Raw genomic sequence first — 22,891 nt, forward strand, 5'->3', positions numbered from 1 at the left:
ATTTGTCTTCTAGCATAGCCATTCTAAAAACTTTAATGTATGCAAGTGAATTTTTATTATGAAAAGAAATAACAAAATATTCACAGTATTTAAAGTGTGGTTTCTCAGAGTTCTTTCATCTTTTTACCACTTTAAAAATTTTACTCTGTCCACATATTAGTAGAGATATTTTTTTTAACTTAAGAAATCTTCTTAACCAACATAATTATCCTCAGCAATATGTCTGTTAATTTATTGATTTGATGTTCTAGTTTATATCTTCTCTTATGCCTTAAACATAAGTGATAACTATAAAATATTCACTCTTATCCAAAATCACTTCAATATTATTAATTGCTTACAAATCAATTTCTGAAAAACATTGGCTCATAATTATGGAGACTCATTTCTAGAAGAAAAGCCCTGAAATGACTTAACACAGTTCCTGGGACTGAGGTAGGTAAAGCCCAGATCATCCACTCTAGTTTTAAAAGATGGCATATCTGGTGTTGTTCAGGCTCTCTACCTCCCAGCTTAAGTAAACATCCACTCTGATGCTCCCAAGTAGCTGCAGCTACTCACAGACATATTTCTTGTTTTTCTTCCATTTTTTCTTGATCTCTACTATACCACTTGATGTTTTTAACCGTTGAAGTGTGTTACTTTGACTATTTTTACATGATGCTATAGCCTATATGGTCATACCTGTACCATAATTTGAGAGACAGAAGGAGCACTGTGAGTTTTAGGACAGGCTAGGCTACGTAGCAAACTCCAGGCCAGTCTAGGATACAGAGTGAAACCTTGTCTTGATCTCTTAAAATAATTAAATGACATAAAAAAACTATTAGCACTTAGTGAAATAGTGAAAAGGCAGAATAGATTTGTATTTCTTCTTCCACAGAGGACAACAAATTCTGTATTTTGTTAAGCCAAGGTTATCTATTAATCAGCTCTGAGAAACCACTAATATAACCCTTTCCATAGATTTCAAAAAGCTTGTCCTCAAATGTAACAACATATAACAACTCTATGAATGTTTAGCATTTTGTCTGAAGCATATTAAGTGCTCAGTAAATTTTAATGTTGAACTAAGTTTGACTAGATAGATTTTCTTTTGGTTTTTCTATCGTGGGCAAAATAGTATTCCTGAAAAAAATAAGCTTAAATAATTTTTCAAATCTTCAAAGTTACCAAAAGATTTGATAATCCAAAATAAGTATAATTGTCTGAGGTAAAATGTTTGGTTAAACATTAAAGATAAGTATACTACATTTTCTTTATCCATTCCTCTGTTGAGGGATATCTACGTTGTTTCCTATCTCTGGCTATTATGAAGAAAGCAATTAACGACATGGTTGAACAAGTGTCTCTGTGATAACATGAAGTGCCTGGGTATATGCCAAAGTGTGGTATAGCTGGATCTTGAGGCAGATTGAGTCCCATCTTCCTGAGGAACCACCGCACTAATTTCCTTAGTAGCTGTTTGTATTTGCACTCCCACCAGCAATGGAAGAGTGTTCCTCTGTTTCATATCCTCTTCGGTATGAGCTGTCAGTAGGGTTGTTGACCTTAGCCACTCTGACAGGCATAAGATGGAATATCAAAGTAGTTTTGATTTGCATTTCACTGATGACTAGGGATGTTGAACATTTCTTTAAGTGTTTCTGAGCCATCTGAGTTTCCTCTACTGTGAATTCTCTGCTTAGGTCTTTTTTAATTGGGTTATTTGTTTTCTTGGTATTTAGTTTCTTAAGCACTTTATATGTTTTGGATATTACCTCTCTATCAGATGTATAGCTGATAAGATATTTCCCACTGTGGGCTGCCACCTTGTCTGAATGATGGTGTTCTTTGCCATGAAAAAGCTTCTCAGGTTCATTAATTGATTTTAGTGCCTGTGCTAAAATTGAGAAATTTGTTTCCTGTGTCAATGAGTTCAAGCTTATTTCCCATTGTCTCTTCTGTCAGGTTCAAGTCTTTGATCCATTTGTACTTGAGTTTTCTATAGGCCACTAAGTGTTCTTTTTGGATTCTGTTTGGATTCTTCTACATGCAGGCACCAACTTGGACCAACACCATTTGTTAAAGATACTATCAAAAGAGAAACATAAACGCCAAGTCAGCCACAAACCCTTCTCTGCATTCCTTTACCACCTATAAGATATGCTAGGACAGTGTTGACCCAAACTTGTGGGAGCAACCAACCAGTAACAGATTTGACTTAAGGCCCACTCCATGAGATGGATCCCATATCCAATACTGCTTGGGTGACCAATAACCCAAGACTAGAAAGCCCAGGGACCTAGGATAAAACCCAAATAATAATGGTCTAAAAACAAGGGGAAATATAGTCATAAAATGTCTCCTAATAATATACTGCTATACTCAAAGATGAATATCTTTTTCAGCCATCATCAGAGAATCTTCCTCGTGTAGCAGATGAGAAACAGATATAGAGCTCCACAGCCAGACATTATGCAGAGAGGGAGAGACCTTGGAACACTCAGACCTACATGAGATGTGATCATCAAATCCCTCCCCTCCAGGCTCAGGGAACCACTCCAAAGAGGATGGGAGAATATTTAAGACTTAGAGGGGATGGAGGACACCAAGAAAACAAGCCTTCTAAATCAATGCTTATATGAACTTACAGAGACAGAGGCAGCATGAACAGGGCCTGCATGGGTCTGCACCAGGTCATCTAGTGTTTATGTTTTAACTTCCAATTTAGTGTTTTTTTATGAGATTCCTGAGTTTGCCAGGACTCGGGCTTTTTCTTGCACTTTTTTTTCTTCTGTTGGATTGTCTTATTCAACTTCAGTGTGATAGTTTTTATTTTATCCCATTGTATTTTATTTTGTTATATTTTAAATTAACAGAAAACCTAGCCACTAGGGTAAATATTAAGCACAAAACTGTCATTTATACCTGCTGGGAAAGAGAAAATCCATTTTCTCCAGTGATACTGGGGATGTCAACCACTGCAGCTCAGGTCTCATGTCACATAATAGACTCCACAGTTCTTTTTGTGTGTTTTATTTGGTTAGAGTTTGTAGGGTTTGTTTTGTTTGGGTGGTGTTTTGTTTTCGTAGTTTAAGGTGGTATTGTTACTGTACTTGGTTTCTGGGGGTTTTTTGTTCATTTGTTTGTTTGTTTCTGAGAAAGAACTAAAAGTTGGGTGTTAGGTAAGGAAAAGACTATGATCAAAATATATTTAAATTTAAAAATGGTTTAGTAAAAAACTAAGAAAGAAAATAAAAGTCTTTAAACTATTAACTAAAAGGTTAAATTATCATCATCATAACTCTTCCTTTGTTTTGGCACAGCATTACATTTAATTATATTATGAAATCCAAACATTGTGGTGCCAAATGCTGAAGGGAAAAATGTAATCAAGCTGAGCAAAATTTCAACAAAAGTTTATCTTGCCCGGCACAGGAGCTCCTCAATATTAAAAGTACACTAAGCCCGAGCTGCTCTCAGTGATGACTAAGATAGAGGCTCTATAGCTACATGATGACAGAATGATAGATAAACTAGGTTGGGCTTGGTTTTGTCCCTCCTTTGCGTCTCTTTGGGCTAAATTATTTAGCTGCAGGATGGTCCTTCCCTCCATAGCTGTGAGTGAACGGATCACAAGGACAGGTATGAAAATCAGATTCACAGTTACTTGGCAAGCATGCGTAGGTCAGATTTGTCAGAATTGAACCAGCATCTGGTTGGATTTTTTCCCAGCCTGCAAATCCCTTAGGATTCCCAGCTGGTGGCAGATCTTCAGTTACCAGGTAGTAAGAACTCCCCGAGCCTTAAAGGACTGACCCCCCTGATCAAACTGTTCTATCTTACCTTGTGTATTTCTGTGATTGAAAATGGTAACTTTTCATTAAATTTAGACCTAACAACAGACCCAGCTTTCTCTGCCTTGTTCACACTGAACATTTTGAAGTGTCTTGAATGTATACAACATGCATTTCAGTAGGAGTGTTAGAATCCAGTTTCAAATGGAACTTTCTCACCCTTCTTAAGGTGTGAATAATTATTGCCCTGAAGCCTGAAATAGCTTGGCAACAGTTTGTGATTTTCATTGCTTTACAACAAAGTGCGTCTTAATGTCAAACATGTTAGCCCTTCCCCATTCCTGTGCGTCTCAGATGTGCTTGACATCGTAACTCAGCCTCACTCTTTCCACTGTTAAACAGCACAGGGAAAACTATTTGGATTCTATGCCCCAGAAAGAAGTAGAAAACATTCCAAGAAAACTCCATAAGGCAGTGATTCTCAGCCCTCTTAATGTTGCGACCCTTTAATACAGTTCCTCATATTGTGGTGACCACCATAAAATATTTAGTTGCTACTTCATAATTATAATTTTGCTACTGTTAAAAACCATAATGTTATGCAGAATATCTGACTACAGCCCCTAAAGGCATGGTGATCCACAGTTGGAACCACCGCTTATGGTCTTTGTAAACCAAAAGCTAATTGAGTAACAAGGAATTAGTAGCAGCTGCAGAGAATTATTTCCTTAGAAGTCTGCTTCTTACACCAGTAACCACTCACTGGGAGTCTAAGTCCATCTCTTGGTTAGTCCTTGCAAATGTTTAGTATTGCATAGTCCATACCTAGACATACATAGAAATCTATAGTCTTTACATTAATCTGGGATCAAATAATGTCTAGGAGTAATATATAACATGCACAGAAGCTTCTGAACTTCCAATCATATAATTCCAAACTCTGGGAGAAGTAGCTTATTACGGTCACAACCTTTACATGTGTCCCTTTCTCTCAGATGTTCTTTTGTGCTTTATATTCCTGGGAAAAAATTAAGAAGGGTTTATCAAAAAATATAAAACTAAGACATTAATTATGGGGGAAAGCATTTTTGTAATAATGAGAAAGAGAAATGAGATAACAGGGACATTAATAATCTGAACGAAATACCTGGACACATATCTTTCAACATTTTAAATTAAGAGTCTAATACTACTGGGTCTATCTAATACACTCTGCCTTGTGTTTATAATCTTACCCTCTTCCATTTCTTAATATTATTCCTGGGCACTACACTCGATTAACCATGAGAACCCTTCGTTCATAGCATTGAGATTGCCTTTTTACTTGATACATACAGTCGAATACAGGCTCCACGCCGGTTGTGTAGCTTTTTTTTCTACAGTTAGCAGAATGCTAGAAATATGCTTAACAAATATTTGCTTAACAATAATGAAGTGTGTAAACATAAAGTTACCAAATACCAAGCCCAAAGCTGAAATCAAAGCGAAAAGCTGGCTATCTGGCACAGGCCTTAATCACAGCACTCAGCAGGTAGCAGGCCTTTGTGAGTGTGAGGCCAGCCTAGCCTTTGCATCAAATTCTAAGCCAGACAGGTCTACCCAGTAGTAACTCCTTTATTTTCTATGAAAGCGTCACATTAAGATGCTGCCATTTTGGTACTGTTGCCAGAAAACTTAACTTATGACCAAGGCAACTTCTGCAAGAAAGAGTTTGTTTGGAGCCTGCAGTTTCAGAAGGTTAGAATCTATGACCATCATGGCGGGGGGCATGGCACTGGAACAAAAGCTAAGAGCTTAACTCTTGATCCACAGTCCTGAGGCAGAGAGCTGAGAACAGTATAGGCTTTGAAACCCAAGCCCACCCCCAGTGACACGCCTCCTCCAACAATGCCACACTTTTTAGTCCTTCCCAAACAATTCCATGCACTGGGAACTAACTCAAATATATAAGCCTATAGGAGCCATTCTCATTCAGACCCCACACATGGGAAGTGCATCACCTGCCGAGCTATCTCCCCAGCCCTGAGTAATTAATTACCTTTTTTTATATGAAAGCATCACATAAAGATGCTACAGTTTCCACTGCTATTACCACCACATTTAGCTAAGTGTATCATCAGAACAGGGTCACAGGTTTAAATATTTTCTAACACATTCAATAACACGGAATATTGATTATACCTAGCAAGTTCTAGTATACTTCATAATAAGCAGCCCATACTCTGGGCTATCAAGATGGTTCATCTGGTAAAGGCCCTGATCACCAAGACTGATGACTTGAGCACAGTCTCCAGGAACCATGAAGGAGGAGAAGAGAGCCTGCTCCTAAACCTCACCCATGCTGTATAGCGTGCATGCACCGCTGTTGCAGGATTTGTTCGCACTGACACTCTGAGGTTGTTAATAAATTTTACCTTGAATCAGAGGGTGAAGTCAGTGATTGGCTGAACATAATGAGCCACAGAGGTTTTAGAGGGTCCTGATAGAGGGGCATAGGAAGATAGAGAGAGGGGTTTAAAGAAACCCTCATTCTTTTCCATCTGGTGAGCCTGGAGAGTTAGGGTCAGCTGACCACTCCTCCGCCAGTCTTTGGATCTTTCCGGTTCTTATGCCACGATCCGACTCTCAAGTTTTTATTGATATTAGAATAACTTAGATAAATGCATCACACCCCTCTGAAACGCACACAATAAATAAATCAAATGTAATTCTAAATAACTGAAAACAAAGAAGCCTTTGCTTCTAATAGGTAGTAGCAGCTGAAAGAGACACAGATGGTTTGTCACCTCTCCTGGCTCCCGCTTGTTCTTGGTGTTTCTTGCAGGCTATTTTAGGAAATGTAATGGTGGATGCTCTGTTTGTTGCTGATGCCTGAATTTTCCAGCCTAAATGCCACTGAGATGAAATCACACACACACACACACACACACACACACACACACACACACACACACACAAGACTATCTTCCCTGGGTAAGGAAGGTACTACTCAGGTTTATAGAAGTGTAAGATAAGGTTTTGTTTTGGTTTGGTTTGGTTTGGGGTTTTTTTTGGTGCAATTTTTTAAATTTTATTTTAACAAAAACACACACACACACAAAAACCTGTCTTTTTTTCATTTTACATACCAATCCCAGTCCCCCTTCTTCCTCCTCCCACCTCCAATCCACTCCTCAGAGAGGGTAAGGCTTCCCATGGGACATTAACAAAGTCTAGCACATTACTTTGAGGCAGGACCAAGGTCCTCCCCACTATATCTAGTCTGAGCGAGGTATCCCTCAAATGGGCTCCAAAAAGCCAATACAAGCAGTAGGGATAAATCCTCATCTCACTGCCAGGGGCCACACAGCCTGCCCCAGACATACAACAGTTACCCACATTCAGAGGGTCTAGTTTGATCCTATGCTGGTTCCCTCGCTGTCAAGTTAGAAATGGTGAGCTCCCATTAGCTAAGGTAAGCTGTTTCAGTGGGTGTCCTCATCAAGGTCTTGACCTCTTTGCTCATATTCTCACTCGTCCTGCTCTTCAACTGGATTTTGGGAGCTCAGCCTAGTGCTCCGCTGTGGACCTCTGCCGTAAGATAAGGTTTAATACATCTAAATAGTATTACAACCAAAAAGGACTTAAGGTCATTTCACCTAGTGGCTGCCAATCAACTCTCGCTGTGAATCAGAATCCTTCAAAGGGCTTGTTGGAGAGAACAGACCTAGAGCGCACATAAGCAGCGGCGCTGCCCCACACCCTGGGGATGGATGTGCCTTCTTAGCAGCATCTTAGTGATTTTGACACCTAGCCAGGAATTTAGAAAGGATAGATCTAACATAATACCCTTTAGACAGAATTAGATTCAATTAATCTCTATTCCTAAATACATCATCAAAGTACCAGGCACATAGCAGATCACAGACCGCATTTTTGCTGGCGATTAGGTGGGAAGTGGGTATTAAAAGCAGCTCAGTGACTGATAGAAAGCCCCACAGTTAAAAAGCAAAAGCCCAGCTCTTTTTTGGCCCAGCAGTAATTGCAGCAATACTTTCCTGATCTTCTCTTGTCCACATGCCTTTCTGATCAGTCGTGGCGAATAGAATCATCCAAAATGATCAGTCTCACTAAATCATGGCATAGGCATGCTGGTGCACGCACAGGGACAATTGCCATATAGCTGGCAAATTACAATTGCTCCAACCGTGTTTACCCTGAATGTGTTATCTAAGTATTTCGCTGCATTGCTTTTTGAAGAGCACATTGTTGAGTTCCGTAAAGCCCAGAAGAGAAGTACAGGCACCATTGTTGATGTTACTTTTCACATCTTCTCCCAGGGAAAAAAAAAAAAAAAAAAAAAAANAAAAAAAAAAAAAAAAAAAAAAAAAAAAAAAAAAAAAAAAAAAAAAAAAAAACTTCTGGCTGGCTTTTACATTTCTTAAGTCTGTTTTACCAGAGTTCAATTATATTTCCAAGTATGTTTTCAAATAAAAGAGTGTGTGTGATAGTGTCTCTGTTTACTGCATCATCATTTTAGAATTTGGTCACAATATTCCCAGGAGGAAGAGGGAGGAATGATGAGAATTCTTGAGTTAGACGCTGTTTTTGTTTTGTTTATCTTGGCTCTAGCAGGACATCTTCGTTAACTTACCACCTGGGTCGATTTATAAGAGCATTTTAGAATGTTGTGTCATTTTTCATAATGGCCAACACAGTATCACCTAAAAGATTCTTGATTATGCAAATTAAATTAAATTAGACAAATTAAAATCCTGGGGGAGGTGATGTTACCATTCGTTCCATGGCTCTGTTCTCCTTTGCAGGATTGTGAAGGGCACAGAGGGTGTAGGATGGTGATGGTTTCTCTTAGCCAGGAGAGAGTTGTCTTGACTGAAGGGACTGTTTGTTGGCAGTGGACGGAGTGGGCCTTGTAAAATCATCTGTGCATTTCTGCAGAAGACCGCCCAAGGCTATCTACCCTGGAAGCACTGAAGTGTTTCAACACTTAAGGGACAAAGAATGCAGAAGCCAGAACAAGCCCAGCTTACATAAGCAGGCTAAAAATTCCCTTTTTTTTGTAACTCATGTACTTGAATTATTGGCCAACAGGTATAGCTCCAGAAATGGGGCTGGAGTTGGCTCTTTCACACATAGCCTCGCTTACCTAATTTTTCTCTTACACTGTCCCTTTAGTGTTAATGTAAGATTGCAAATTAGGTTTCTTTCTTTTTTTTTTTTTTTTTTTTTTTACTTTCTTGAGAATCAACCTAAGGCAGTGTTAAGTGAAAACAGTGATTATGATGTGCAATTAGAATAGGCTGAGGCTCAGAAACAGAGGTAGAAAAGAAACTAAAGCCAGGCCAGGTGCTACGCGGCCTCATTTGGGGATGAAAGTAAGAGCAGGTTTGATGGAGATGCCGGTTGTTTCTCTCTGTAGCCATCAGCCCAGCACTGCCCTCTCCAAGGAGAGCTCCTGCATAGGAAAGTGAGACTGGCTATGCCTGTCTGCCCTTGTGTGGCTCTGTGACTCTCAGACTGTCTACTGTTTGAAGAAAGACCATGTATAGCCTCTGGTTGGCCTGTGGGTGCTGCAAATAAATATTCCCCTTTTTAACTCATTAGCAAAGCTTCTGAAATACTGAGAATGAGTTTTTACATTTTTTTAAAGGTCGCTCTGATTTGCAGCAGTACACGCTGTAAATGCCCAATACATCTTTCCAAAGAATTAAAAACATTATGAAATAAAAAGATTTGAAATGGATTTTCTTTTTGCTCTCACCCCTGAGCCCTGATCACGCTCTGGCTATACTGTTACCAAAGTGGTGAGACTTGGTTCTTTCCCAAAACTTGTCTATTTCTGTCCTTTTGTCTGCAGTCCTCTTGACAACAGACTGCAGTATGCCACCACCATCTCATTGCTTGGCATGGTTCCTGTTGCAAATGCTTCTCCGTAAACACACATTCTGTATGTGAGCATAGTTTTAAAGCTGCATCAAATAGAAATCTGGGTGACATATTTGAGATTTTTAAAAGTTAAATACTTTTCTATATTTACAGACTCAAAGAGATCCGAATTTATTATCAAAATCCTATGGTAATCTATCACATTCTTGCCGTTTTATCCAGATGAATGCTTAGAACGCTCTTTTCTTTCCTTTTACTTCAGAACTGAACAATGCCACAAAGACCTTCTTCACCAAGGAATATTTGAAAATAAAACAAAGCTTTCAGAAATCCAGTTCTGCCAAGTGGCCCCTGCCAAGCTGTAGGAAAGGATTCCATCTCTTTGGAGGTAAGAGAACCAGCCCAGACCAAGCAATGCCTGGGTCTGTCTGCACAGGTTCATGGCTGCTGCCTGACTAAAGTGTTGCCTGAGCTCTGTTTCTGCATGAGTCACTTTCAAGAATGTTGGTGCTCATCTCTTTGCTGAAAGAAAGCTACAAGTACATATGAAGAAAAGGAATGTTTATTTAGTTTTTTTTTTAAATGTATGTGTGTTCAGCATGCCAGAGAGGGCATCAGATCCTATTACAGATGGTTGTGGCCACCATGTGGGTGCTGGGAATTGAACTCAGGACCTCTGGAAGAGCAGCCCGTGCTCTTAACAACTGAGCCACCTTTCCAGCCCCGAAGGAAAGGAATATTATAGGTAAAAAGTAACTTGGAAAGACACCATGATTGAATTCACCCTGCCTGGGGATAGTGGTGGAGAAAGGCTTCAGTGAGGCTGAGTCTTACAGCTCTAGACCAAGAAGTTCTAGTGCACAGTAGCCGGGGGGGGGGGGGGGGGGGGGGGGGGGGGGGGGGGGGGGGGTGCCAATAGGAACAACAAGGCACTATAGAGTTCACTACTGATGTACAAGAAAGAATTTTACGTGCTTTTACTGTAAAGGAATGACAGATATTTGAAGTGAAATATGTTTAACTTGATTTAAATATTACATAACATGGCACCTCATTAATGTGTATAATTTTTGTGTTTTACCTATCCACTAAAATGCATGTAATTGAAAACAAATTGACTTCTCAACAAATACCTAATTTGACAAACGCTGTACTTGGTAAAAGCAGAGCATCCTAGAAGATTAATAATTCACTTATTAACATATACTAAATTAATCTAGTTTTGATATCTTGCGACTGCACCTTAAGATTAGGAAAAGGAGGAAGGGACAGTGCCCTATGCATAGGGTTTCACAAAGATGCACCATTCTCCGGGAATACCAGTTCCTGGGCTCAGGTCTACGTAACTTCTGTTTTGAGGTGTGTGTGTGGCCATATCAAGTAGACATTAAATATAATTTCATCTTTTATAAAACTGTTATTTGTCAGGACATGAACAACCATTCAGTTTTGTTATTTGCTGTTTCTGTGTGTAGGGGTGTACATGTGTGTTCACTTGTGTGTGCAGATACACTCGCCCGTGCTTATATGCAAGTGGAGGTCAATGTCAAGCGTCTTCCTCTCTCTTTTTTGGAGCCAGCGTCTCTCAGTGAGCCTTGAACTCGCTGTTTTGGGTAGTCTGGCTTGCCTGGAATCTGTCTTTCCCCTCCCTCCAGCTCTGGAGATGAAACGCATGCTGCTGTACCTGGCTTCCACCTGGGCTCTGGGCATCCATGCTGCTGGACCTGGGCATCCATGCTGCTGGACCTGGGGATCCATGCTGCTGGACCTGGGCATCCATGCTGCTGGACCTGAGCATCCATGCTGCTGGACCTGAGCGTCCATGCTGCTGGACCTGGGCGTCCATGCTGCTGGACCTGGGCATCCATGCTGCTGGACCTGGGCATCCATGCTGCTAGACCTGGGCATCCATGCTGCTGGACCTGGGGGTCCATGCTGCTGGACCTGGCTTCCACCTGGGCGCCAGGGATTCGAACTTAGTTTCCCAGGCTTTCACAGCAGTCACTTTACCCACAGAATCATCTCCCTGCCCTGTATTTACCACTTATGACGTCATAAGGGGAAAGCCCAGGTATGGGAACCCTGTTCTCTAAGGACCTGGAAGAGCTCCTCCAGAGGTGTTCCCTGACCAAATCTGGTGTTTATTAATTTTGAAGAGAGCCTTAACTTTTTGATTTCTGTAGAAACAAAGGCATAACCTCTCCCTCCACACAACATATTTTCTGACTTCCATTTTGAAGTTAAGAGATTCTTTAAAATGTATAGGTTGGTTTAATTTAGCGGTTTCCATAACCCAGTGTCTCTCAGCAGCTGTTGTGTTTTGTACATTAGCAGTTAGAAAATTCAAAGTCAAAGTGCCATACAGAATCCAGACGCCCTGTGTATTTCTCATCTTCACGTGGTTCATTTTTTATATTACTTTACTCCCTCTTTAAAGACTTTATTTTTAAACTATGTTCCTATGACTGTCTATTCCAATTTTCTTTTCTTTTTTTAGCATCTAAGCACATTTTTTAAGCATACTGTACCTTTTTAGAGGTCTTCTGTGTCTGGACCTGGCCTTACTAAGTGCCTGCAGTGTTCTCTGACCGCCTGAGACGAATCTTAAACTGCCATGTTAGCTGACTCATGGCTCGGCTTAGTGCAAACCGCTGGCGCCCGGCTTCAGCCTGCAGGCAGTGACGGGAAGCCAGGTCTCTGTACTCCAGAGCTGGCCCAGGAGACTGTGTCTGGCTCCGTGCGTGTGTTTTGGGAACGTTTTTTTTTTTTTAAGCTTTCTCAGTTCCTAAGTGGAAGTATGTGCCCCCTCATTGAACAATAGTTTTATATAAAGAATAGTACTTGCTTTTCATACACAAAAAGGATATTTCTTTGCACATTTCCCTCGATGTTTAGGTCCTGCCTGGTGTGGTTTCTAATGTGTGACTTCTTGCTAGGACTCTACTAAAGTGTACATCTGTCCGATTGTGTATGTGTGTTCACCCACTGGAATCCTAACACTCCCAGCCTGCTGCCACTACAAGTAACACTCGCCTGAATGTTTTACCGTAGACCCTGAGCATCTTTGCTGACGTGTAGGCTCAGGGGCAGCAGTCATAGAGTTCAAATCTGCCTGTGCAAACTGTGCTGCAGCCCTCCCGAATGGCTAGGCTGGGCAGTTCCTGTTAGCATGTGGAAGAGCCCAGGACTGTGACAAATGACAGCTGTTGGCAGATGCAGCCTGCTTGTTACTGGTTTGTGTTTTCCAGTCCCTCGCAGTTTGAGACCTGTTGACATGTACGTTCATCTTTTGGGTGCCTCTTTACAGCTGTTTTGTTTGCCTTTCTAATCAGGGGTTTTCTAGGATTTGTTATGCTTTTTATTTTACATTTTACTTGCATTGATGTTAATATTCCTCATTGGATATAGACACTACAAATTTATTAACCCTTTTATCATCTATATAAAAAGTTGTATTAGTATCCCTCATTGTAAAAGTTCTTAACTTTGATGTAATTAAATCCATGTTGTTTGATCCTTTATGCTATAGTTTTTAATTTTAAAACTTCTTTCTCATGCCAAGATCACGAAAATAACCACTTAGGTATTTTTCTCTATTTATATTATTGCTTTTTAGCTTTCCTGTTAAGCTTTATTCCAAAGGTACCTCTTATAGTGTAGTTGCAAAGAGTTCAGATCTTTTTTTTCAAGTGATAATCCACTCTCCCCCAGTATCTATTTTACAGTATCATTGCGTGTTAAAATTATTTCTGAACTGTTTGAGAGAAACATAGGTGATTGTGAGAGTATTCCTACCTAGCAACTTGACTAAACTTTCTAAGTCATTGGGAGCTTTCAGTAAGACAATTATTGTTGTCTTTAATAATGACAGAACATCTTGAAATCAATGCACATACTTTTTTTCTATTTTCTTGCCAAACTTCATGAGCTGGAACTTCTGTCTGATTTTAAACAAAAACAAACAACAAAAGATAAGCTAGCACCTCCCAGATTTTTGAGGAAACATTTTAAACATTTATCATGGAGTCTTAGGTGTTCCAAGTGAAGCGTGCACCCTTTGCTAGGAATGATCTCACCTTTCCTACTTTGCTGACGATTATTCCTGCAGTTTTCACTCTGGGACTGTTTTCCTCCTGCCGTGAAGCACACACAGCTCTCACTCCACAGTCTCTGCAATGTGCCTCTAGTGGATTGTGATCAATTTTCTCGTGTTAAATTCCTGCTCTGCTCTAGGGATAAATTTAGCTTGATCATTTTGCATACTGCTAGATTTGGTTAATATCTCAGAAGTTTGTATTTATAAGATTTTATCTTTTCATTAGAGAATGTGTTCATTTTTTCCTATTTTCAAATTTGTTGTGATAAAATTGTTTATAATATTTTACTATATCTCACTCTCTCTAGTGACTATAGATAATGCTGTCTTTGCGTTCCTATTACTTACAAATGCCCTGCCCTATAGCTTCTATCCCAGTCTTGCCGGATTTGTCAGTTTTGTCCTGCTATCAATTCTTACCAAGCTGCTCTTTCTTTACTTCATCTCTTTTTATCTCCTGCTTAGCTTTTGCTTTACTCCCTTTGCCCTACTCCTCTCTTTTGTTCTCTACTAAGATGATTCATCCCTTGTTAACTTTTAACCTTTTTACTGTATTATTTAAGGACATAAATTTTCCTCTCATGTATTTTTTTTTACCCTTGATTCCTAATTACTTTCACCTGAAATCACATGAAATTTCATGCTAATCGGGTCTTCTTAATTAAAATAGCCTACAAAACAGGTTCATGTTAGACACGCTGGGTATCATCTCCTCACTGCATCACAGAACTCAGCAGCTTGTGTCACCTGCGCTATTAGTCGGTCTCCTCAGAAGCTGTGTTCCAGCTTCATTTCTCTGAGTTTCTGAATTCGGGGAGAGAGAGAAAGATGGAAGAGGGAGCTTCTGGGAAAAATAAACATTCCTATAGATCCAGATGTTAGTTTTGGGAGGGAAAATATGACATTGTTACAGATTTTCTAACCACAGCAGCTTACATCAACTGTTGTGAATTCATGCAGCCGTAAAATCAGCTCATGCAGTCGGGTTCCATCATAACTTATGAAATAGTATATACTGAGCAAGCAGATGTCTTTTGAATCACTTTCTTCTCACAAACACATACTTCATGTGTGTGTATTGGATAATATTTTCAGAAAAGAAATGGAAATCATCCAGTAAAATGTAAAACAAAAGTTTGCTTTATCATGTCTAGCTGCACTGAGGGGAGTGACGTTCATAGATTTCCTCCCGCGGTGCCTTCCACTTCCAGACAATACATCCTGTTTTATTAGTGTCCGCCTGACATGGTTTGCAGTCACATTGTTAGTCCCAAACACCAGTTAAATACGTGTGTGAGGGAGAGATATTCAAAATGCTGTATCTGTTTCCGTGTGACATATATTTGTACAAACAAAAACCATCTGAGAAATTGTATTAAAATCTTCTGACAATTAAAAATACAAAAAAGCTCCACATTGAATTTTTTCCTCCCTATACTTGTGACACAATTGAAAACCAGATGTTAGAATTTAGAAACCTATACCCTGATTTCGTTGGCTGCAACACAACATGCACCTGAAGTGCAGTTGTCTGGGGTGTATGTCCGACAGATGCGTCCCTCTCTCAGCAAAGCCCAGGGAACTGTGTGCTTTGTTGATTAGTTGTTCTGGAGGTGTTAGATTGGATCTGCAAGTTCAAACATGTTCTGTATAAAGCAAAGGATACCCTCATGATAAAGAATGCCCGTCGGTAATAGACAACAACAACACACATGCCCAATTAAAAAGCATGAATTTGAACATAGCCTAGAAATCACCTTCTCAGAAAGTCAGAGGGGAAACTTAGAGTCATTTTCAACGTCCTGTCGACTTAGCGTCGTCTTTCACCTTCTGCCTTTACAGCTACCCTCAATAGCAACAGTTCTATTCCTGGAAACTTTGTGGGGGGGCAGTCCTATGAATTCTGAAGTTTATTTTCTTCCTTTCTTTTTATTTTGGTAGAGCTGGGCTTCGTTTTCACCAGAGTCACTTAAAATTGGACATCTTTCTCCAGAAGCCAGTCTTCTAGCAAGGCCTGCATCAGCACACACTGCTTTAAAAGCAAGTTGTTAGATGGAACCCCATTCACATGCAGAGTCCTGATGGGTAGGAGAGGATGGATGAGGTACCTTCACTGTCACCATGTGTACAGCCTCAGCAGTCACCTAGGAAGACAGACATCTAGACTCTGCTTGTCACATGTGTGACAGGGAAGTCGGCCTCTTTCAGAGGAAGCTGGTCCTTTTTAACAACTCTGCAGATGAAACTCTGCATGAATTGAAACCTGCTTCCCATTCTTTGGCTCATGTCTGTCTTAGTGTAGCATTCTCGTATTTGACTGCTCTTCCATGTACAGACTCATACAATAGCCCAAGTGGCTTCTGCTCCACAGAAAACACCACGTTACTTCAGCTGTTTCCCAAGGTTCTCAACAGCCTGGTTACCAATTTCAGAGATGTAGGAAAAGCAAAGATGATACCACTTGCATGCTGATAAACTAACTGCCCATGTGGTGCCCGGATTTGGTGGGTGAATCGTTAGTATGGTGCATGCCTGTTAACAGATGTAAAGTGCTAGCTCCCATTTGTCCAGATTATTTCCATTTCTTTTCAAAGTTTACTGTAATTCTGGTATTGAACTATTGAGTACATGATCTGTGTATAAGGCTAAATAGTTCAGGTAGGCAATGAACTCAAAATTAAATCACTCTTTGCTTCTCTCTTAAGCTTATGAGACACATGCATTTTAATGTAAATTGTACATTTTATCCAAATACTCTTCATAACTATTTAAAAATGCCCAACTGGACTTTAGTCTCTCAATCCTTGTCTTCTTGTCTTTCCCTTTCTGCTTTAGCGACACAGCATATACACTTACTTGCAGATAATACACAGAACAGGTACACACAGAGCCCGCCCTTCCACTGTTTTACCTTTAGAGAATTTACTTGGCTACCTATCAGGTTGCATATTGGTAGGAAATGGCTGCCTGCATTTGTGTGTGTGTGTGTGTGTGTGTGTGTGTGTGTGTATACACGTTCAAAAATCTACCCATAGGACCATAGGACCCCTGAAATTAGCACAGAAAACAAATTATTCTGGTAGGAAAAGCTGGTATTGACCTTGGTTCACGTATATAGTCATAATACTGTGCACTAATACCAGGGTTTTCCCTGAGTTCCATGTAGAATAGACGGCACATGAAATGGTGAAATGTATAAGGTACTAATAAGTAGGTTGTTGAACCTTTGATGAGGAGAAGCTAGAAAGAACTAACTGTTGTTATCAATAAGCAATGTTATTGGACTAAAAAGAACTTCATTAAGTATTCAGTATTCTAAAGCCTTCTAGTATGAAACTGCCTTCCTACACACGGTGAAGGATCCGTGCACTCGTGGTAACCATCCTGAGAAACATGCTCGTTCTTGGGAGGTGGGACTTAAGTGAATCGGATGTGTGAAGTGAGATGGCGGGAAAGTATACTTCGTTGTATGTCACCGTCATGGTGTGTAGAACACACGTGTATGTGGTGGTAGTACTCAGCCCTGCATATAGAGACAGAGGCAGTGGGACTATCTGTGAGGATGCGGATAGGTCTCTGCAGTTGCTGCCAGATGTTGTCCTAAGGTTTTATCCCCAATAATTAGAAAATTTATAGATGACCTCTTGTGTGTGGTGGGCCTGTGGCGTTTGAGACAGTATGAAAAAGCAATGGGGCTCTGCCCTCTCCTGCGTCATCACTGGAGGAGTAGAAGTGTCTCTTGTTCCACAGGAACGGGAATGGCACTGGGAGATGAGATTACTAGAGCAACGTGGGTTCAACTTCTGAACACAGGAGGACTGGTAGCTGCCAGCCCCAGGGAAGAGCAGGGCAGAAGCTGGGCTTCTTGCTTCTGACATAGAAAACAGTGGAAACTGTTAAACCTGAAAATCGTGAGGAGAATTACAGCAAGCTGCATGTTGGGGTGCATCCAGGACTGGCCAGCCAGCTGTCTCACCCTAAATCAGGATTTGAGAGAGCAGCCCCTGTGGTTTCTTTAGGTTCCTTTTATAGGAGAGATAAGGTGTTCACTGGGCGAGAGAGTTGGCTGTTACACATTGTTAGAAAAATATAATGAAAGGGGAGGAACAAGGTGGTGGATTTAGTGTAGGCTGAAAAACATGTTTTGCAGCTTACATCAGATCTAAGGAACTTATTCTTAATCGTCTTAACTGCAGAAAGAAACCACAACCTGCAAGGTGGACTGTTCTGTGTTGGTCCCACAGAAACATCTTTTTAAAGTAGGATCTGATAAGGGCTCTCAAGCCATCGTCCTCAGTGTCAGTTCTGGGCAAACGATCAGTGCCAAAGTCACGTTCATACCTGAACACATGAGAGAGCTGTGGAGTTCACAAAGGGTAGGTGAGCGAAAATTCCAGTACATTGAGGGACACCTCCCCACGCCAGAAAAACTAGTCTTGCTGGTTGCATGCCTCACTGGGTATATTTCCCGAGTCTAGGAATTACCTAAAGAGCATTCTTGCCACGCGTTGAGAACTCGGTAGCAGTGAGAGAAGTCAGCAGGGTTTTGATAGCTGTGTGGACTTGCACCTCTGATGGAAACCAGATGCAGAGCCTGTTTTCTCACAAGGCAGCAGCTGGGAGCCAGCTCAGCTCTAGAAGCCTGCTCAAAGGGCAAGTGACTTTCTTCCAGTTTGACTGTTTAGGACTCAGATCATCCTGGAGTGATGGACCTGCAGCAAATACACACTATGAATCCTCCTTAAAGCATCCCCTGTTGTAAACCTACACAGACTGGGAAGGTAAAGAGGTGTCTTACCTCTAGAAAGCATGACTTTCAGATGGAAGGAGCTAAAGGTCCCTAAAATATCACTCAGCAGCCCACGCTCAGGAAGAGGTCAGGACACAAAAACAGAACATACAAAATAATGAAACAGAACATAGCTGGACATAAGGAATTGTGTGGTGCTTTAGAAATGAAGGCACGTTAAAGCAATGAAATGGCAGGAAGCAGTGAGGTAAATGCCCCTACAGATTTTGCCCACGGGGTACTTGACATTAGGTACTGGGTGAGTCCAATGAAGCATCCTCACTTCAAACACAGCTTTGCTTTTGAATTTATTGAACCAGAGTGTTGAGCCCTTTCATTGCATCTTCCTGACAAAAAAAAGATGTGATCCTCTTTGGGAAAAAAATACTAATTTCAGCTGCCTTGGTGTCCCTATCTCAATAAGCAAAGCATGAAGAGTTGAGAGAAAATGACTAACAAACGGAAAGCACAAAATAGGGGGGGAAATCCCTAAATTACAAAGCTATTGGTATTAACCAACTAGCACTTTATCATAACTGGTGGGAAAATAACCCTTCCTTCTGCCATCTTCTGGTAGTTTGCCAATATAATAAACACAAAGGGAAAAGGGGAAGGTCTCCAAATTGTGTTCTCTGGGCCTTTTAGAAAACACAGATCAGTTCCTCTGGCTGTGTGCATTTAGATCTATCAGTATGGTGATATTGGAGACACAAGAAGAATGGGCTCAGTTAAAAACGAATGCCCCCACAGATTTTGCCTAGAAGTCAGCATGTCATTGGCAATGCTGCAAGCAGACAGGCTAAGGGCAGGATTTTTGCAAATAGCACAAATGTGTGTTTTGAGCAAACTAAGAACATGATGTAAACTGAGGTAGCTTCAAGGACACATAATAGAAAATGATGCAAAAAAGAAGAAAGCCAAACAGACGGGTGGTGAGGTCCCACCAAAGCCCTGGCCTCCGCCGCCCAGAGCAGCACATTTTCTGGGGAACTCAGTGGAAGGACCCTCAGCTACTAGACCTCGTTCCCATGAAGTCATAGCATAATAAGTGTGAATAAATAAACAAAAGACCTCTGTAGTAACTCACCAAGATGAAGAAAACTATGACCAGGGTAGGCAAACGAGAGAAAAACTCTAACAGAACCCGGGCTGGGGAGATGCTCAGTGGTGAAGAGCACCCACTGGCTGCCTTTGGAGAGGATCCTGGTTCTGTTCCCAGCACCCGCATGGCAGCTCACAACCCTTTATAACCCCAGTTCCGGGGGCCTTGATGCTTTCTGGCCTCTTCAAGAAATGCATGCACACACACAGACAAATACTAATACACATGTAATAACAATAAAGTTTTAAAACTTTATAATCAAGATTATAAAAAATTGTAAAACAGGTATTCCAGAACTACAATGCAAGTTTGTTTCTGGAATGTATTAATTCTGATTAGTTTTGATGTATGGTATTTTATTTATTTTTAAGTATTTTTGTATATAAAGTTTATAAAAAATGTTTGAGCTGCAGAATGGATGGTACATGATGTGTTGCTGATTCAGGGAGTCCCTGATGAGACTGACTCACTGTCAGAATTTTTGCAAACCTGATAAAAGATATTAACATGTGTGGGTGACTCTCATCAAGGTCTAATGAAGCTATCCCCAGAGAAGGCCTGGTCAGTCTGCTGAACCCCAAAAGCGAAAGGTCTCAGAAGCATTCAGGAAAAACAGTGGCAAAAGCGGGGAAGATGACTGACCTCTCAACAGAAACCAGTGTCCAGAAGATACAGAATGACATATTTAGTGTACTATGCTTAGGAAACAAACAAACAAAAATAAACATGTTGGCTGTCCGTGAAAATCAGCTTTTCAGGCATCCAGCAGAGCTGCACTCTCTGCAAGGTGTTCTTTAGAGCAGTGGGAATCACTCAGCAGGAGGGAGGAGACAGGACTTATGTTTAAGAACCGGCGAATGTTCCCTCTTTAAGTTCAGCAGCAGTAATAGCCTCTGAGTTTAAACACTGGCAACCAAATATGTAATAGTGACAGGCAAGGCAGTAAGTAAAGTTTAACTGCTTTTAATGGTCTCACATTGTTTGGGGCGTGGTGACAGTACTCATTAACAGTACACTGACATGAATCAAATTTGCATATTTACTGCCTAGGGAAACTACACAAGGAAAAAGGAAGGTAAAAGAGTCTCATGTCTCTAAGTCCTCTCCCTGAAGTTCTAATCACTCAAGCCAGGCTTGGGTAAAAGGCATTCTATTCAGTATCTGATCCGTCCTCAGAACGACAGGGGACTTCTGAGAAGCTGTCACAGCCAGTAGGGCTAAGGAGACAGACTGATTAAATATAACAGCCCATTGTCGATGAAAGCAAGTAAATCTATACCAGGCAACACTAGACTATAGACTGTAACAATACCATACTAATACAGGTTCATTGTGTCTTACAGTGTCCTGCTATGAAATACTACTAATAAGGAAAACTGAGTATGGGACTAGATAGGATCTCTCTGCTATCTTGTAACTTTTTGTAAATGTGAAGCTGTTCAAAGTTTAAAATTCACTAAAAACACAGCTAATATGGAGAAAATTAATCCATCGGAAAACAATGAGAAAAGGGGGTGAAGACCAGGAACAGCAAATATGAGCATTCAAATTACAAGAGCTGACTAGGATGCTATTTATAAGACTATTTAAATAGAAAAGTACAAAAATATTGACTGTGGGAAAACAGAAAAAGGAAACATGCATGCGGGCACATACACCATGTGCACATGTGTATACACACACACACACACACACACACATACACATACACAATGTTGATCTTTGCCCAGGGAGAGGAATAGCTAATCTGAAAGGCTGAAGTTTACCCATCAGTGGAACAGAACGATGAGAATGATGACTTGGGCTCTGTTCATAGTCTGCCGTGGAGTACTGTTGCCTAGGCAGATGCCCTCGTGTGCCCTCTGTGAATCTAAATAAGCCTTTCTGAAGCCAGCCTGCTGTTCTCCTCCTCGTCTGCCTGTCATGGATTTCAGTGACAGAGCGAACACTCACATCCTTCGGAGTCAGCTCTGTCCATGAAGCTGGGTGGACTGAGAAGACTGGGAGCCTGGTGTGGGGCTTAGTTGTATTCTTACACTGGATATAGTCTAAGATGCAGACTACAGAAAGAAGCCTCTTACTTTTCATTTACCATAAACCTTGCATCTGTAGGCCTGTCCCTAATTGTCTTTGCTTAAAAGCAATGCTCCTGGCTCACTGGGCTAGTAAGCAATTCTTGAATGTAGGAAATGTAATGCAGCCTACAAGGTGTAAGATATAGGAGCCTACATGCATCAAGATGCATCTTCATAAAGAATTATCTGAGATTACCTGCCTCGTTTTCATGTTAGCAAAGCAGGGAGAGTTTTGCCATCAGGCATGCCACACAGCCTACCTCTGGGGGCACCCTTGAGGGCACCCTTGGCAGTGATCTATGCGGTGGTGATTCTGGAATGTTACAGGACATTGCAGACCTCACCATATATAGTCACTATTTATTTTGTCTTTTTATTTATTTTTTTAATTTTTATTTTTATGTGCCTTGGTGTTTTGTACATATATATCTGTGTGAGGTTGTTGGATCCTGGAGTTATGGACAGTTGTGAGCCTCCATGTGGTTGCTGGGAATTGAACCTAGGTCCTCTGGAAGAGCAGTCAGTGCCCTTAACCACTCCGCTGTTTCTCCAGCCCTAACTTGTCTTTTCTCTGATAACACTTACATCATCAGTGTCCTTGGTTGTTGAAATAGGAGCGGCAGGGCTGCGTCCCCGGCACCCGGCCGCCCGCATGGCTAGCTTATGCCCAGAAATAATTACATGGAAACTGTATTCTTTCAAACACTGCCTGGCCCGGCTAGTTCCACCGTCTTATTGGCTAGCTCTTACATATTGTTCTAACCCATTTCTAATATTCTGTGTAGCCCATGAGCTGGCTTACCAAGGAGGATCTTAACCTGCGTCTGTCTGGAGCGGGAGAATCATGGCGACTCCCTCACTAAGCTTCCTTCTCCCAGAATTCTCTTCTGTTTTCTCCACCCACCTAAGGGTGGGCCTATCAAGGGGCTTAGGCAGTTTCTTTATTAATAAGAAATCACTCCCACATCATTTCCCCTTTTTCTGTTTAAACAAAAAAGAAAGGCTTTAACTTTAACATAGTAAAATTACATATAACAAAACAGTTATCAAGTAAGAATTACAGTTACAATATTTATATCTATTTTATCTCTTATCATAACTAAGGAAAACTATAACTAACCATTCTTCAACTCCATCAAAGACTCCAGAAGGATATAATATTAC

General features: G+C 40.8%; 1 protein-coding gene across 2 annotated transcripts in view; it reads left to right on the top strand.

The window, feature by feature from the left end:
• The window catches only part of Rnf180 (ring finger protein 180), a 153,200-nt gene that overhangs the window by 109,829 nt on the left and 20,480 nt on the right, over positions 1-22,891 (top strand). For both annotated transcript variants that reach the window (XM_050160482.1, XM_050160481.1), the window contains exon 7: positions 9,928-10,053. In XM_050160482.1, the coding sequence (XP_050016439.1) occupies positions 9,928-10,053 (126 nt within the window). The remainder of the gene's footprint in view (positions 1-9,927; positions 10,054-22,891) is intronic.

Source organism: Alexandromys fortis, unplaced genomic scaffold (assembly GCF_014885135.2).
Source record: "Alexandromys fortis isolate MF-2015 unplaced genomic scaffold, M_Fortis_MF-2015_v1.1 scaffold_76, whole genome shotgun sequence".
In the NCBI taxonomy this organism is placed as follows: Eukaryota; Metazoa; Chordata; class Mammalia; order Rodentia; family Cricetidae; genus Alexandromys; species Alexandromys fortis.